The following is a 14637-nucleotide window of genomic DNA, read 5'->3' as shown; positions in this document are numbered from 1 at the left end:
TGATATGTGTGTGTGCTTGAAGTGAGTAAAGACTTGCCACAACTTTCTTTAATCCCACATGAGGGAGGCCAATCCTATTAAGCTGCAGGTTGCAGTTACTCCAGCAGGTCACATTGTGAGTGGATGTTGTGTTTGTAGCTTGGCTGTCTGTGCCTTATGCTCAGCATGCTGTCCACAGACTTGATCTAAATGAGCCATCAGCTCTGCTGTCATGTATCCAACAAAGGCAGCTATGTCTTGTCGCAAGTTGAAGTGCCCATTAGCTCTCTTATTCTTGTGTAAAAGTGATTGTTGCTCAAGAGTTTTCAGTTTAGTGAAGGCTGATTACCTCATTGCTTGCATCACAGTCAAGGGCCTCAAAGATTAGAGGAAGAAGCAGCAAATGGGTGCTCAGAGTTACTCTCACTTCTTTGCTGTGTTTGTTGCAGAGAGATTCCACGGCATTTGCTGAGAGGAGCTGTCAGCTGACTGCGCTCTGAAACTGCGCTTCTTTTAGTCTGAGTTAGTTTACAACTGTTGTTACAGAGACGCGCGCGTTCTTTCTATCCTCGACTTTCTTTTAAATCCAAGGAGATGAGCTTTCGCTGAGCCTTGTGCAAGAGAATTAACCCCACTCTGATCACCTTTGTCAGATATCTCTGACTTCTAATGTTTCAGCTCGGGGCAGTTTTTTGCAGCAAAACTTGAGGAGTTTCGGGTAGCAGGCACGTGCGCGTCAGCTACAAGCGCGCAACTCGGTTGGAGTGGATTTTAGGACTTTTTTTTCCCATCAACAGCCAAACAGGGATTTTTACTTTTTATCAGAAGATTTTTTTTTTCCTTTTTCTTTTCTTTCTTTTTTTCTTATGTTTTTTTTATTTCTGATATAATTCTAAATAAATTCGCGGACCTAATCTGGAAGTTTAAACTGGATTGAGATCCTTATGGCGGCGAAAGAAAAAGGTTGGTTTGGCTATGGCTGGGGTAAAAGTTAAAAAAGGAAATAGACAAAAATATATGAATAGAATGATGACAGATTGCATTAATTAACATATTTTGGCTATATTACTTTGCATTTACTGATTTATTTGTTCATTTGATAGACAACTACTTGTATTTTGTTATGAAATAACTTGTCTACATCTGAGCAATCAGCTTTAAATTAGTTTAGCTAGATTAATATATTTTTCTAGCAGCGAAGAAGCTTTTTTGGTGATCAAACGCACTCAAGCTTGGGACACAGGATATTTCGTTGTCAGTCTAACTATCAAAGTAAAACCAGGAAATTTTAGGAATTTGTTGTGATGTTTTCTGTTGAGGATTGACATAATTGAAATTGGCATTTTCTTATTTTTTAATTACATTTTAATTTTAATTGTTATTTTAATTAATAATAATAGTTCGATTATAGAAGCAATAGAAGCGCTAGTTACACGCTACCCATTCACTATGTAAAATTATTTTATCCTTTATATAATTTTTTAATTATTTTATTTTAAAATTGCCGACACAGTCCTTGTAGGGAGCCTGGTCACGTGGTTTGAACACATTTCACGCCCGCCAGCCCCCTTTTATTTTGAAATTTGAGGGCGGAAACGCTTGCTTTGTCGCGCCGGTTGACGTCTGTGGCGTCTGATCGGGAGTGCGGCAGTGCTGAAGTCGGGGGGAGGGGCTGCGGTGAAGGAGAGGCGCGGTGCAGGGCAGCACAGAGCCGGACATGAGGGAGAAGGGAAAGACCTACAGCCGCTCCGGCGGCCACGTTGACCGGCGTGTCATCGTCCACCGGTCCGCTGATCGAGGTGCAGTCCGCGCGCGACCTTTCTCTATTATTGCGCTTGCTGCGCCGGGGCTCCTGCCTGCTGTTAACTCAGTCTCAGGAGAGCGGAGGAGAGAACTGCGTTTTATTTTTAAGGAGTGCGCTAGTCTTCCGCAAAGTCTTCTTATGTTGTTGCCTCTAGATATGATGCGATTCTCATAAATTATATGACTTATATTATAGTCATAGTCAGTGCTGCTCTGGATGCTGGTGTTAAAATGTATTGAAAAGTTGTGGGACATATTTGCAGTGAGTTTTGGGTTAAAGAAGGATGCTGATGATCACTCAAGGCCTCTTTTGATTGATTTATAAAATTGTGACCTGTCTCTTGTTTTGCTGGTGTGCCGCATTGCCTCTGTGGTTTGATGCTCCGGTGAAGTTCACTGAAGGATGCTGTGATTTCCCTCCCATCAGGTGAGGATGCATTGACCGGTGACACGGACAAATACCTGCGGCCCCAGGACCTGAAAGAGCTGGGGGATGACTCCCTCCCCCAAGAGGGCTACATGGGTTTCAGCATAGGGGCCCGCTCAGCCAGGTAGGCACCTGTGTGTAAAGACCACACTTTTCTTCATCTCACTGAACATCATTGTAACAGTGAAGCTGCTGCAAACACACACACATTTAATAAAATGTCCATCCTAGCGAACTGTTGTTGGCTTAAGGTGGGAATGGACCAGATCATCAGTTTACACTCTTCCTAGCGCCCATTTTGACACAAAGAAACAGAAAAGACTGGATAGTGTAGCTGGAAAGTTGCCATCTAATGATTCAACCTGACAAAATGATTCAGCGTTTTGGGTGACCCCTTTCGCAGCCAGGCGGAAACTGCAAAAGGAGTCCACGCAGTAATGGGAGAGATGAAAGCTGTCTCTCTGAGGGAAACAACCAGCAAAGAGTGGAACAATGTGTTGTGGAAAACTGTCCGTGTATGGTAGCCATGATGGCAGATGTACAGTGATGGCTGGATGGATAAAAACAAGAGCTCTAGCTGTGACAGGAAGCTGCTAACATCAGCAGGGAACAGCAAACAAGGGAAATACTGAATGAGATGCAGAGTTTCCATGTAAACAAGTTGGGTTGATTCACACCAGACTTGAAGAGTCCTAATAGAGAAAATAAAGTCCTGTAGATGTTTGACCTTTGAAATTATAATAAAATATTGATCTCACCGAGGAGCTTGACTTGTGCACACAGCAGAAATGTGTTTTATGGCTGTCAGCTGTATTTGCATTTTAAATAACCCTTTACATAAAGTCCATATCTTGAGTTTTTTATTATTTCTTTTTTGACACGCCCTCTTAGAAAAACTTTGTCCTGTATTTTTACATGCTTCAGCATACTTAAAGGAGCTGAATTAGGAGTTTGAACGCTGTGACACGCAGATTATCAAATAGTTAATAGATGATTTTTGTGTGACATTCAGCAAGTTTATTGCTTTTTCCTTACTTTTGGATATTACAGCACTACATGGTTTGCCTTTTTGCTCTGATGAATGAAACAACAACGAAACTGTGTTATTTGTCTCTCAGCTGTGCAAAAAGAAGAAAAATGTTTGAATGTTTCCTAAGTGCTTTCTTTAGGGTTACTTTTCTGCTTTCTTCTTCTTCTTTCTTCCCTGTACCCTATCCTTTATCCTAGCCCTAGAATCAGGTAAGAAAACAGTAGTAGAAGTAGAAGTTGTGATCTAAACCCCAACCCTACTAGTATATAAGAATTCAACCCAAACTACATATTTGTCAACCTGCTACTGTTTTTCTTGTTCGTGACGTCTAATATATCACATTACTTTATGTCTCATATTATTGGACCATTGCACGACTTTTTTATTTTTATTTACCAGGATAAATCATCAATTCTTTTGAGTTTGTGTTGTGTGTACTGATCCCTCATAAAACTTGTCATCCCACGTTCGCTGTACCACTCATGCTACGTTCAAAACGGGCACGTGCTGCGCGTCCAAAAACGAGCTGAACGCGTGTTTTTGTCGCTACCTGATACTAGCGGATATACTTAGTATAGTTTGAAGAAGCTTGGTGCAAAATGTCGAAGCGGGGTAAATCTTGCAAATCTTGCTCCAGGCTTTTTCTTTCACAGCTCTATTCCGATACACGAAAGACTTGGCATCGTTTATTTCTGGCTGAACACAAACCACAATTAATCATTTCTCCCCATGATCAATTTTCAAACGGTTGGCACGTCCGTGAATACGTCACTACCAAATCCGAGTGGTCTGATTTGGTCCAAGTTCAACTGGTCAACTTTCAGCGCGCGTTCAAGGCAATGCGTTTTGCTTGTAGAGCCTAAAAACAGACTTAAAAATTTGCGCTACGAGTTTTGAACGTGAAAGCCCGAAACACACATGTACACTAGTTTACATCGAATTTTCATGGAAAATGGTCGCTTGAACGCGCATTGCAGAGGCCAGTGGGAACGTAGCTTCAGTGTAACTTCCAGGGATGGTTGCTTTGATAAGTCAGTCTGTTTGTTGGTGGTTCTGGTATGTGTTAAGCAATGGTTTGCAGAGATGGAAAATACCCTCTTTTTAACTGACGAAGTCCCACATGAACAGTGACTCAATCAACAGCTTTCTTTGTGCGTCCACTCCCATGGTGCACATATCTAGATGCAAAAAGAGGAAGTGAAATAAAAAAAAAAGAAAAATAATCAGAACAGGGAAGGATGAGGTAGTAAGAAAGTAGAAATGTGGTAAACACATAAAATAGTGAGTGATAACACAAAATGACTCTAAAGTCAACCTAGATAGCAAACAACTTGGATAAAAGGGAGGAGATGGACATTTATTTGGGAAAGGAGGATGTGGAGAATGAGAAAGAGGAGCGAGCCGAGGAGAACAAACAGTGTCCGGGTAAGGACGGGGAAGAGGGCAAGAGGGAAAGTCGGCACAGTCATGCCAGCCGGGCCATTTAGTCCGTACAGAGTTGCTTGGTAACTTCAATGGGGTAGGCAGACTGCTGAATAAAGGGCTTCTCTCTATGCTGAATAGTGTGCCCACTCAAACACGCTGAGCTCTGCAATTTCTCCCCCTCTCCTCCCCCATTTGTGCTCTCACACATGGTGCATCAACACACATGCACCACACACTGAGAGAATACAGTTATCAGCTTTATTCCTGTATATTTAACCCCTTTTTAAGTCTCAAACTTTCTTTTTTTTTAAATTAGTCCCAGCTGTGTACATTTAACATTGCAAAACCCATGCAGATGTATAGGATCATCTGCACCAATCATACTCATTCAGCTGGATGGAAACAGGACAAAGAAAGGACACAAAGAGTCGACGGCACTGCATTGAGGCTGCAAAAACAGGCCCGCATCACTGTACGCAGTCATAAAGAAAGACTGCAGCAAGCCAGGCAGAAGACACTTGCTGTCAGTTTTCTGGAATATGCCCCTCTAAAACAGGCCTAATCCAAGAATGAAGGTTTCTTAGTCTGTTAGATCGAGCAGGATTTTTGAGAATAGTTCAGATGCAAAAGTGTCTCTTGACTTTCTGTCAACTGGTTGAACATTTCCTTATTACCGTCCTGCCAGGTTTAGATATTCAAAAGACACTCATCTTTTATTTTCATCGCTTAGTAGGTCACACCATAGAAGGTGTGGTGATGATGCACATTTGACACATGTTGCACCCTTTCTCTTCCCACTCTTTCCCTTTTATCTCTTAATGCAAACAAACTGGCCTTATTCTCATTTCCATCTCTGAATAACCTGCTGCAGTATCTTATCCTTGTGTAACTACAGACTCTTCCGCCTCTTTTTGTTTCTCCTATGATTACTGGATCTCTGTCCAGTCAGTGAAAACCCAGTTCCCTGGAGGTTGCATGCATTAATGTGTTCCTTGCTTTTTGTTTTATGCCGTGTGCCCTTGCCCGTCACTCGTTGTTACCCCTGGCGCCGGGTTGCATGGTAACCTGTAGCCTCCGCTCCTTCAGCTCGGATAGGTCCAACACGCTCAACCGGAGCTCCTATGCTCGAGACAGTATGATGATTGAGGAGATTCTGGCCCCCACTAAAGACACGGTAAGTGGCAACATCACATTTTCTTTTTTGTTATCGACCGCTTTTCCGCTGTCGTACTTTGTCTTTTGTCTGTAAAAATATCTGTAAATGTCAAGTTTTTACCATGGTGTTCAGCATAGTTTCTCCATCAGATTACAGCCTGCATAGATTAAGCATTGAGTTAACTAAAGATACAGAAATGGAGCCAAAGGGTTTAGTGCTCAGCATCTTGATGTAGTTTATTCGAACTTAAGGGCTATGGGAGTCCCAGTTGCATTCTCTTGGAAAATCTCAGAGCTCTGCAGAGCTCGTCTGCTTGCCTTCAGATACATAAACTCAATCTTTTAGACCAAAACCAATAATAGTTGTTTATTAAACATCTGACTGATTTTTTTTCTTCTTGAAATCACCAGTTTACTTTTAAAATTCCTGCTTATAAAATCAATGAGACCCACTCTTGACCGTCTATTAAATTAGAATTATTTTTTTAAATTTCCCAAATTGAGGCTTAAATGAAGTCACAGTTCTGTTGTAAAAAATCCAAAACCTTTTTCAACTACTTTTCTTCTCCTTTAAGCCTCAGAGTGTCTGTAAAGACATTTCCTACCTGGTAGATCCACTCAGCAAGGTATAAAGATTGATGTCCAACTTTTTTTTAAGATTTTGTCAGTTTTTAATTTTAATTTCACTTAAAGATGCCCACTATATTTTGATTTGTGGGATTTGTTCATTTAGGATTTTGGACATAGTCATTTCCCCTTTCATGTACAAGCATTTTACCTCGTTTAAAGACCCACTCTGATGAAAATTTTGTTTTTGGTCTTTTTTAACTTGTTCTTGTGGCATTTTTTTGATGATGGAGGACATATATTAAGAAAATTGAACTCAAAATTGACAGTTTTATTTTTATTTAAATGTTGTAATTGGGAGCAGATGAAAAAAATGTAGTTTGAAAAAGAGATTATTGGAGACATAGAAAATACACTGGGTGGGCCACAAGCTCCATGTTCCAAGCTCTCAGCAACGGGAAGGGGGGCGAGGTTGCTCTGTGCCAACAGTCCGGCCCACAACCTGAAGGTGAATTTCTACTGAATTACTGCCGCTTTCCAGAAACAATTTGCTAGGAAACTACTTTTTTTCCCATTTTGAATTAATACAGCATGATCATACTTTAAAGACCACTGGAAATGCTTTTAGAGTAGCTCAAAAGATTATCAGAGAGGGTCTTTAAGCTTAATTTTTGCACATAAAAATTGGTGTTCTTGTCTGTGTTGGATGTTTGTCTCTGGATTTTTGTTTGTTTCATGTATGCCCCTAATATTTTGATTCATGCATCAATATAAAAGTCATGAAGACCCAAGGGGAACGTTTTGTTCCATCCATTTTCTTTCCATTTGTTTTTTATCTTTTATGTTCCAGTTAAAATCTATTCTAATCCTCCCTCATCTTCTCTTCTTTACTTCACTCCAGCACCTTGCTGTGACCAGAGACTACAGCTCAGAGTGTATGCGGCGATACAGCTGGACTCCAGACACGATGGACCACAGTCATAACACAGTATCCAGCCCCATTCACTCTGGGTAAGAAAAGAATCAGATCTCTTTAAAACCCATTTACCGGCATGTACACGCTCAGAGGCACACATGCTGTACCATTTGGCCCCAACCCATTTTTCTACAGTCTCAGTCTCCAGGGAGGCTTGCAGATGAGAAGCAGCTGATGTAAAAACATTACTTTACAGCAAAGAGGGACATGCGTCATCCACTAAACATCTTGTTTCATTCCTTCAGTATGTAGACATGCTCCAGACGTTCACCCACATTTGCGAACATTTTGCTATTTTTATTAAAACCTAGAGAAAAGCACAGGCCATGTTTTTTATTGAGTAAAGCAATAAAATGCTGCTTTCATGTCATGTGCATGCTTTGAATAAATGACAATAGATGGAAAATGTGTCTTCATTGTGATTAGAAATATCATTTTGGGATCTGTCATCGCTCTTTTTTAGACTTCTATTTTTGTTTCTTTTAGTCACTACCACATTGTCCTCAGTGTGTGTTATTATTTTTTTTTTTATGTCCCCCTCCCGTATTTAATTCTTTAAGTCTTTTCCCATCTGTGGTAGTTACAGATCCCTGTTGGGCTATTTGAAGTGTTGATACTAAAACTAGGTTCTGGGGGTTTGCCTCCTGCATTGTCTCCATGTGTTTATTTTGCAGCTCCAACTCCCCGCTCCCTCAGTATGACTCCAGGTGATGACTGAGCTTGCTGCTTACACCCATGATGCCGCAGTGATGTCTTTAACACACCCCCACCCCCACCCACCCATCTTGTCCCTGTCTCCTCTCTTTCCGTTCTGTGCTCGTCTCATCTGTGTGGTCTGGTGTTTCATTTGTATGGCGTAGAGTTCAGAACCGTGTTGGGAGTCCTTCATTAACATCCCTCTTTCACTCAACGTTACAGAATTTTACAGGAATTCTGCTTGTAACGGTGTAGGAAAAAACGAGTTGGTAGCAGAGGTGTGTTGGATATATGAGTGGGATCTTTATTCAAAAGAGATGGCGGACAAATTAACAAACATTTGTGGCAAGTGTTGGAATTTTGATCACTGAATACTGCTTTGAGGAGCTGAAACTTTGACTAAAATCTCCTCCAAACAAGAAACGAAACGTTCTTTTCTTTGTTTGCATCTTGTTTAGTTTCAGACGCCTTAAAATGTTTTAATCTGAGGATTCTGAAGATGAGAACTGCAAAGTTTCAGAGCTTGAAGCATTCTTTTTTACTTTAATCTCTCGTCTTATCTCTTGCTCTCCTTTTTTTAATTTCAATTTCTTCTTTATTTGGGTGTACAGTGATCACAGCATGGGAATCGTCTTCCTCACGTGTGTCCATGGTCGTCTTGCTCTTCAACTCTCCGCTCCCTTGCCACCTCTGAAATGGAAGTTTTTTTTCCTTGTGCAGGTTCCTGGTCAGCTTCATGGTTGACGCTCGCGGTGGTTCCATGAGAGGCAGCCGCCATAACGGCATGCGCATCATCATTCCTCCCAGGAAGTGCACGGCACCCACACGGATTACATGCCGCCTAGCTAAAAGGCACAAACTGGCCTACCCCCCACCCATGGTGGAAGGGGAGGGGCTGGTGAGCCGGCTGGTGGAGGTGGGACCTGCTGGTGCACAGTTCCTCGGGTACGGTTGTATTTCACAAAAGCAGTGATTCCAGAGTCAAATGATCATAACCAGACAGTGAATATGTGTTACCATATACTAACTTCAGCTACACACTATTTCTCCTCAGTCCTGTGATTGTGGAGATCCCTCATTTTGGTTCCATGCGGGGCAAAGAAAGGGAGCTAATTGTGTTGAGGAGTGACAATGGTGACACATGGAAAGAGCACCAGTCTGATTTTAGACCAGAAGACCTCACAGAGCTGCTTGCCGGCATGGATGAAGGTAGAGTTGTTTTTTTTAAAACAGGAATTCTATACATGAATTATATTTAAATTGAACCCACATGGGTTGATTTAGAAATTAGAATGTATATGCTGAATCCTTTTAAATTCCTTTTTGAGCAGTTTTTGCTTTTTAGCTACCACAGTTTTGTAACCATGACCTTAATACTTGAAACGTCCCTGAACTATTATGGTGAAAAGTCAAAATATTATGGCGATGCAGTCCAAAAAACCCTTTTAGTTATTTCTTAATTTCAAAATCTGTGCAGGACGGTTTAAATACTATATTTAAAAAGTAACAGAATAACTGAAAATTAATATATTTGAGTTAGAAAAAATTGTTTTAAGACAATATAGAATAAAACAAATACTATCGTTTGCTTGTCCTTAAATCTTGTCACAGAGCTGGATAGTCCCGCCGAGCTGGAAAAGAAGCGCATTTGCCGCATAGTGACCAGAGATTTTCCTCAGTATTTTGCTGTGGTGTCAAGAATCAAGCAGGAGTCCAATCACATGGGTCCAGACGGAGGCGTACTGTCCTGCAGCACCGTGCCCATGGTCCAGGCCTCCTTTCCACAGGGGGCCCTAACTAAGAGGATCCGCGTCGGGTTGCAGGTGTGGAAAGACTTGTTGGATCACCCAAGGCTCAATCCCCTCTTGTACTTTCAAAAGGACAATTTGTTAAAACATGACCAGATTTGTTGATAGATTTGCCTTTTACTTATATAATAAGAAATGTTTTAAACTGATTGGATATTCTGGAATTGAAAATCTTAAAAATAAATCAGTTAACAGTAACTTTTCCTTCTGGCTTTGTTTGCTTCTGTTTAGGCTCAGCCTGTGCCCGATGACCTGGTCAGAGCAGTCCTGGGAAACAGAGCCACCTTCAGCCCCATCGTCACTGTAGAGCCCAGGAGGAGAAAGTTCCACAAGCCCATCACCATGACGATCCCTGTTCCGCCTCGATCAGCGGAGGGCCATCCCAGCGGCCACCGAGGCGACTCTGCGCCCTGCCTTCGTCTGCTTTGCAGCATCACAGGCAAGCAAACCTACAGATTACTAGAGCATGACAATACTGCAGCACCTCACCATCCAAGCAGCCTCTGCTGAACTGATTTTAAGTCAATTAGATTCTATTCTTGGATTTTCTGCTCTTGATTTTTGTGACACATCATACTTAAGTGGCAGTGGCCACTTTATTTCAGTGTTTATTAAAAACTTCAATAGGAAAAGAAATGAAAGCTAAGCACTTGCAGTGGCAGCCAGGGAGTGAGCTCATCTTTTGGCCCCGATTCACACAGGAGGGACGTCTCCTGCGCAGTGGGAGGACATCACAGGAACCACACCACTGTCCTTTGTCACGGACTGTGTCTCCTTCACCACAAATGTGTCGGCCAGGTGAGAAAAGCACAAAGTACACACACTTTTTTCCTTTGATACTGTAAATCCAAATGAACCCAAGAAGCTGTAAATCATGTCCCTTAATATGACTTAGTACATTATATTGCCCTTTTTAAACATGTTTTTAAACAATGTAAATCTTTAAAAAAGTCATTAATTAAAATACAGATTAGCTGCAGTTACATCAAAGGTAGTAAAAGAAAAATGTGCAGAAGTTTGAAAAGTATTCATAAAATAAAATGCAAAGAATGAGTTTCTGTGAGTTTCTAGCTCAAAGTAAACAGGTTTTTAAATGTAAATCTGAATTCTTTAACAACAAAAATCTATACATATATATCATGTTCCTTGTTTTTAATTATTATTTAGTAATTTATTGATTTTTATTTTTAGAACTTTACATAAAGCATTTTAGGAGCCAAATTTGTATTGTTTTAGATAAAATATTACTTCATGAAAAGGTTATTATAGGCTAAATGCCTGTTTTCTGCTATTAAAGTTATTGTCAAGAGATAATAAGAAGTTTAAAAATACTTAACTCAAAGTAGGGGTTTCTCCATCTGCATGCAATTCAATGCCTGGCTTTTTAAGTTGACTTGAAGGACTTATTTTATATGACATTTTTGCAGAATAAAAAATGTTTTTTGTGTGTGCTGCCTGATGGGCCTGTTAATGAATCTGTAGATTGTTGTGGCATTCTCCTAAACTAATTGCAGTTTAGCAGCTGATTGGCGTTAAGTACACAAAGTCATGCACTTTTTTTTCTAGTTAGATTCAAATCATGTGGCGAGTGTGCTGCTTGATATTAAAAATTCTTTATGTAGTCTCAAGTAAAATGCCACAATTCTTTCGTTTGTCTGTTAGTGGCCCTTAGACAAAATAGCTTCTGATGGTTGATGTTAGCATACGAAAGTTGCAATTCAATAAAAAAAAAACGGGACAACTTTTTTTTCACTTAGCATTAATATTTATATCATCCTCCACTTTATGTTTCCTGCTCAGGTTCTGGCTCGCAGACTGTCACCAGATTCCTGAGACGGTGAGTCTAGCGTCTCAGTTATACCGGGAGCTAATCTGCGTGCCCTACCTGGCCAAGTTTGTGGTGTTCGCCAAGATGAATGACGCTGTGGAGGCACGGCTGCGCTGCTTCTGCATGACGGATGATAAGGTGGACAAAACCCTGGAGCAACAGGAGAACTTTGAGGAAGTGGCTCGAAGCAAAGACATCGAGGTGAGTACTTTCAGTGTAAAAAATGAAATAAAAGAATAGATCAAAATAAACCTTTTTTAGTGTCTTCTTCCAAAGGTTCATGCTTTGAGAATGCATTTTTGATCTTATGATCCTTTTAGGTTCTTGAGGGGAAGCCTATCTTTCTGGATTGTTATGGCAATCTGTCACCTCTCATCAAAAGTGGGCAGCAGCTGGTTTTTAACTTTTACTCATTCAAGGAAAACAGACTTCCCTTCAACGTAAAGGTAGAAGACTTTTTTTATTTTAGCCTTACAAGCACCTAAAAAAGAGTTTTTTTATATTTATGATTTGGGTGATATGCTTAAAAATAAAATCCCAATATTTCCAGTTTTTAATTTAAGGGTATATAAATGTTAATTTGTCTGAATCTATTGTCTTTGCAATTGCTCCACATTAACTGTTCTGCCACACTCGACAGGTTAGAGATGTGGGCCAGGAGCCATGTGGCCGCCTTTCCTTCCTGAGCGAGCCGAAAACCTCGAAAGGCCTTCCACAGACTGCCATATGCAATTTGAATATCACACTGCCAACCCACAAGAAGGTAGGCTGCGTGGAGTTTCCATCAGTTGAGAACATGTCATATCATCTACATGTAAATAAGGTTGCCATACCATAAGCAATGATGTCCTGACACAGGTCATTAGAGGTCAATCGGTCCAGACTTGGTGCTCGTGAATTTTTAAATTGATAATTAAAGCCTCTGCCATGAGACCCAACACAATACAGGTGTGCCACACATGCACACTGCACCTTTTTTGGTTGCATGGCTCACTGAAAGTGATGGAAAAAAACGTTTTTTTTATGTTTGTTGTGGTGTTGATTGATCACAAGAAACTGCATTTTTTGCTTCTGCTTTTGTTGTTTTGCTTGTTTAATTTTTCTATTAATGCCAAAGACTTTTTCTGATGCCTTTTGTTGTTTTTGCTGCTTCATTCTCATCCCCTGAGTTTTATTTCCACCCCCCACCCCCCGCCCCTGCTCACTATAATGCCCCTGCTCTCCATTGTGCCATCTCTCCCCTCTCCTGCAATGCATCTTGGAATACCACAGGATATGGAGTCTGATCCTGATGATGAGGTAAACAAATTCTTCATCATCACATGGAACTGCTTCTTCTATGTCGATGTTTTTTTTTCTTTCTTTTTTTGCTTAGTTTGCAAATGCTGGAAGAAATATGTGCGCTGCAAATATTTTGTCTCTGTGCAGAACCCGAGTTAGTGAGATGTAGCTGACTGCTTTGCTTTAACACAACTAGGGCATCGCTGAAATGAACCCTACAGTGCATGAGTGGCTTTTGTTTCATACAGCAAAGAATTATTTACTGTTGTCCTTATCAAAAGTCCGAAGTAGCCAAATGCTGCGCCACATCCCAGCTTTTTTTCATTACTCTTCTTTCCCATACATTTTCAACAAGTCCTCATCATACTAACTCATAGAAAATGAGTCTTTTTCAGCATAAAAACAAACAAACAATACTTGTTATTTGTCTACTTACCCACTATTTTCTACTATTAGGTTGGTTTTCTCTCTTGTCCTATGGATTTGTGACAATTCCTACTGCATGCAGACACATTTCTTTGTGTAATAGAGATCTAGCTATTAGATACCAATAATAGAGACCAAGTGTACTACAATTATTTGTCAACCTATTTTTAGCTGAACACCAAATAAATAACCAAATAACAACAAATAACAAGGGATAAAACTACCATATATTGCTGTAAGAGCACATGCTCCTTCAGGTTAGTCAATCACTTTGTTTATACTACGGACTTTATTGGAGCCTCGTTTCAAGCCAAAGTTTAAACTCTGTTATTGAGTAATTTAATAAGGTTACCATGACACCACATCTGGTGATGAACCGAGGAATGTGTCTTCCAGATAAAAGGGAATTTATTTGACGTACTTGACCTAAGTGGAAGCTTAACTTTCCTCATTCTTTGACACATGAAGCAAGTGGAGAGATGTGGGCAAAGAGTCTCAGGAGGAAACACTAATGCACATCTTCAGCGCCTCCTTGTGTTGCTACTAATGGCATGTGCAAAATTACTAAAAACACAAGTATTCCTGTGTCCTACAGGAGTTACCATTAATAAATACATTTAATAAATCTTTATTTTAAATATTTTGAGCTACAGTTATTTTATTTTTATGTTAAAGCATATTTTCTTTTTTTTTGTTGTTTTTTTTTTCAGACTGAAAAGCCAGAACGACGTCATACCTTTGCCTCCTTAGCTTTACGTAAGCGCTACAGCTATTTGACCGACCCAGCAGCGAGTGAGTGTCCACTTTTACTTTAGTTAAAGTTTACATTATTTTGACGTATATTGTTGTTATTTTTCACACTATATTGGCTAAAACCCAACTATATCTATCAATCCATACATCCATCAATTTTCTACAACTGCATCTTCTTGTTTAGAGCCACAGGGAAGTCTATTCCACTTGTGGCTCAATCACAGTGCACATATTTATTTCCCACTCATCGTGTGTCCTTGATAAAACATGGTTTACAGTCATTTGTTCTTACCACCAAGCATCATCAAACATGTGCATGGTTTCCTGTGTGTTTTGCTTTGCTTACCCACCCCATGTCGAAAACTGTCTCCCTGTATCAAGTGCTCTCTTGTTTTGTTACTGTAGAGCCCCTGTCTGCTTATTCATAAAACCAGTGTTTTAAGTCGTGTTGAATAAAAATTATTCCAAATTGTTTGCACTCTC

At 40.3% G+C, this 14637-nt stretch overlaps 1 protein-coding gene across 39 annotated transcripts in view; it reads left to right on the top strand.

Moving 5' to 3' along the window:
* LOC101165834 (ankyrin-3) overlaps positions 1-14637 on the top strand; it is a 113422-nt gene that overhangs the window by 79127 nt on the left and 19658 nt on the right. For 19 of the 39 annotated variants that reach the window (XM_023963649.1, XM_023963665.1, XM_023963673.1 and 16 more), the window contains 16 exons: positions 2210-2333; positions 3437-3448; positions 5736-5838; positions 6395-6445; positions 7288-7397; positions 8037-8069; positions 8779-9003; positions 9113-9267; positions 9670-9881; positions 10098-10305; positions 10568-10664; positions 11667-11895; positions 12015-12140; positions 12335-12457; positions 12967-12993; positions 14112-14193. In XM_023963649.1, coding sequence (XP_023819417.1) covers positions 2210-2333; positions 3437-3448; positions 5736-5838; positions 6395-6445; positions 7288-7397; positions 8037-8069; positions 8779-9003; positions 9113-9267; positions 9670-9881; positions 10098-10305; positions 10568-10664; positions 11667-11895; positions 12015-12140; positions 12335-12457; positions 12967-12993; positions 14112-14193 — 1917 coding nt within the window. The remainder of the gene's footprint in view (positions 1-2209; positions 2334-3436; positions 3449-5735; positions 5839-6394; positions 6446-7287; positions 7398-8036; positions 8070-8778; positions 9004-9112; positions 9268-9669; positions 9882-10097; positions 10306-10567; positions 10665-11666; positions 11896-12014; positions 12141-12334; positions 12458-12966; positions 12994-14111; positions 14194-14637) is intronic. The other 20 variants (XM_023963642.1, XM_023963669.1, XM_023963662.1 and 17 more) reach the window with 12 other exon arrangements.

Source organism: Oryzias latipes, chromosome 15, assembly GCF_002234675.1.
Source record: "Oryzias latipes chromosome 15, ASM223467v1".
NCBI lineage: Eukaryota > Metazoa > Chordata > Actinopteri > Beloniformes > Adrianichthyidae > Oryzias > Oryzias latipes.
Note: the sequence above shows the minus strand (reverse complement) of the source record. Positions and strands in the feature narration are given on the sequence as shown.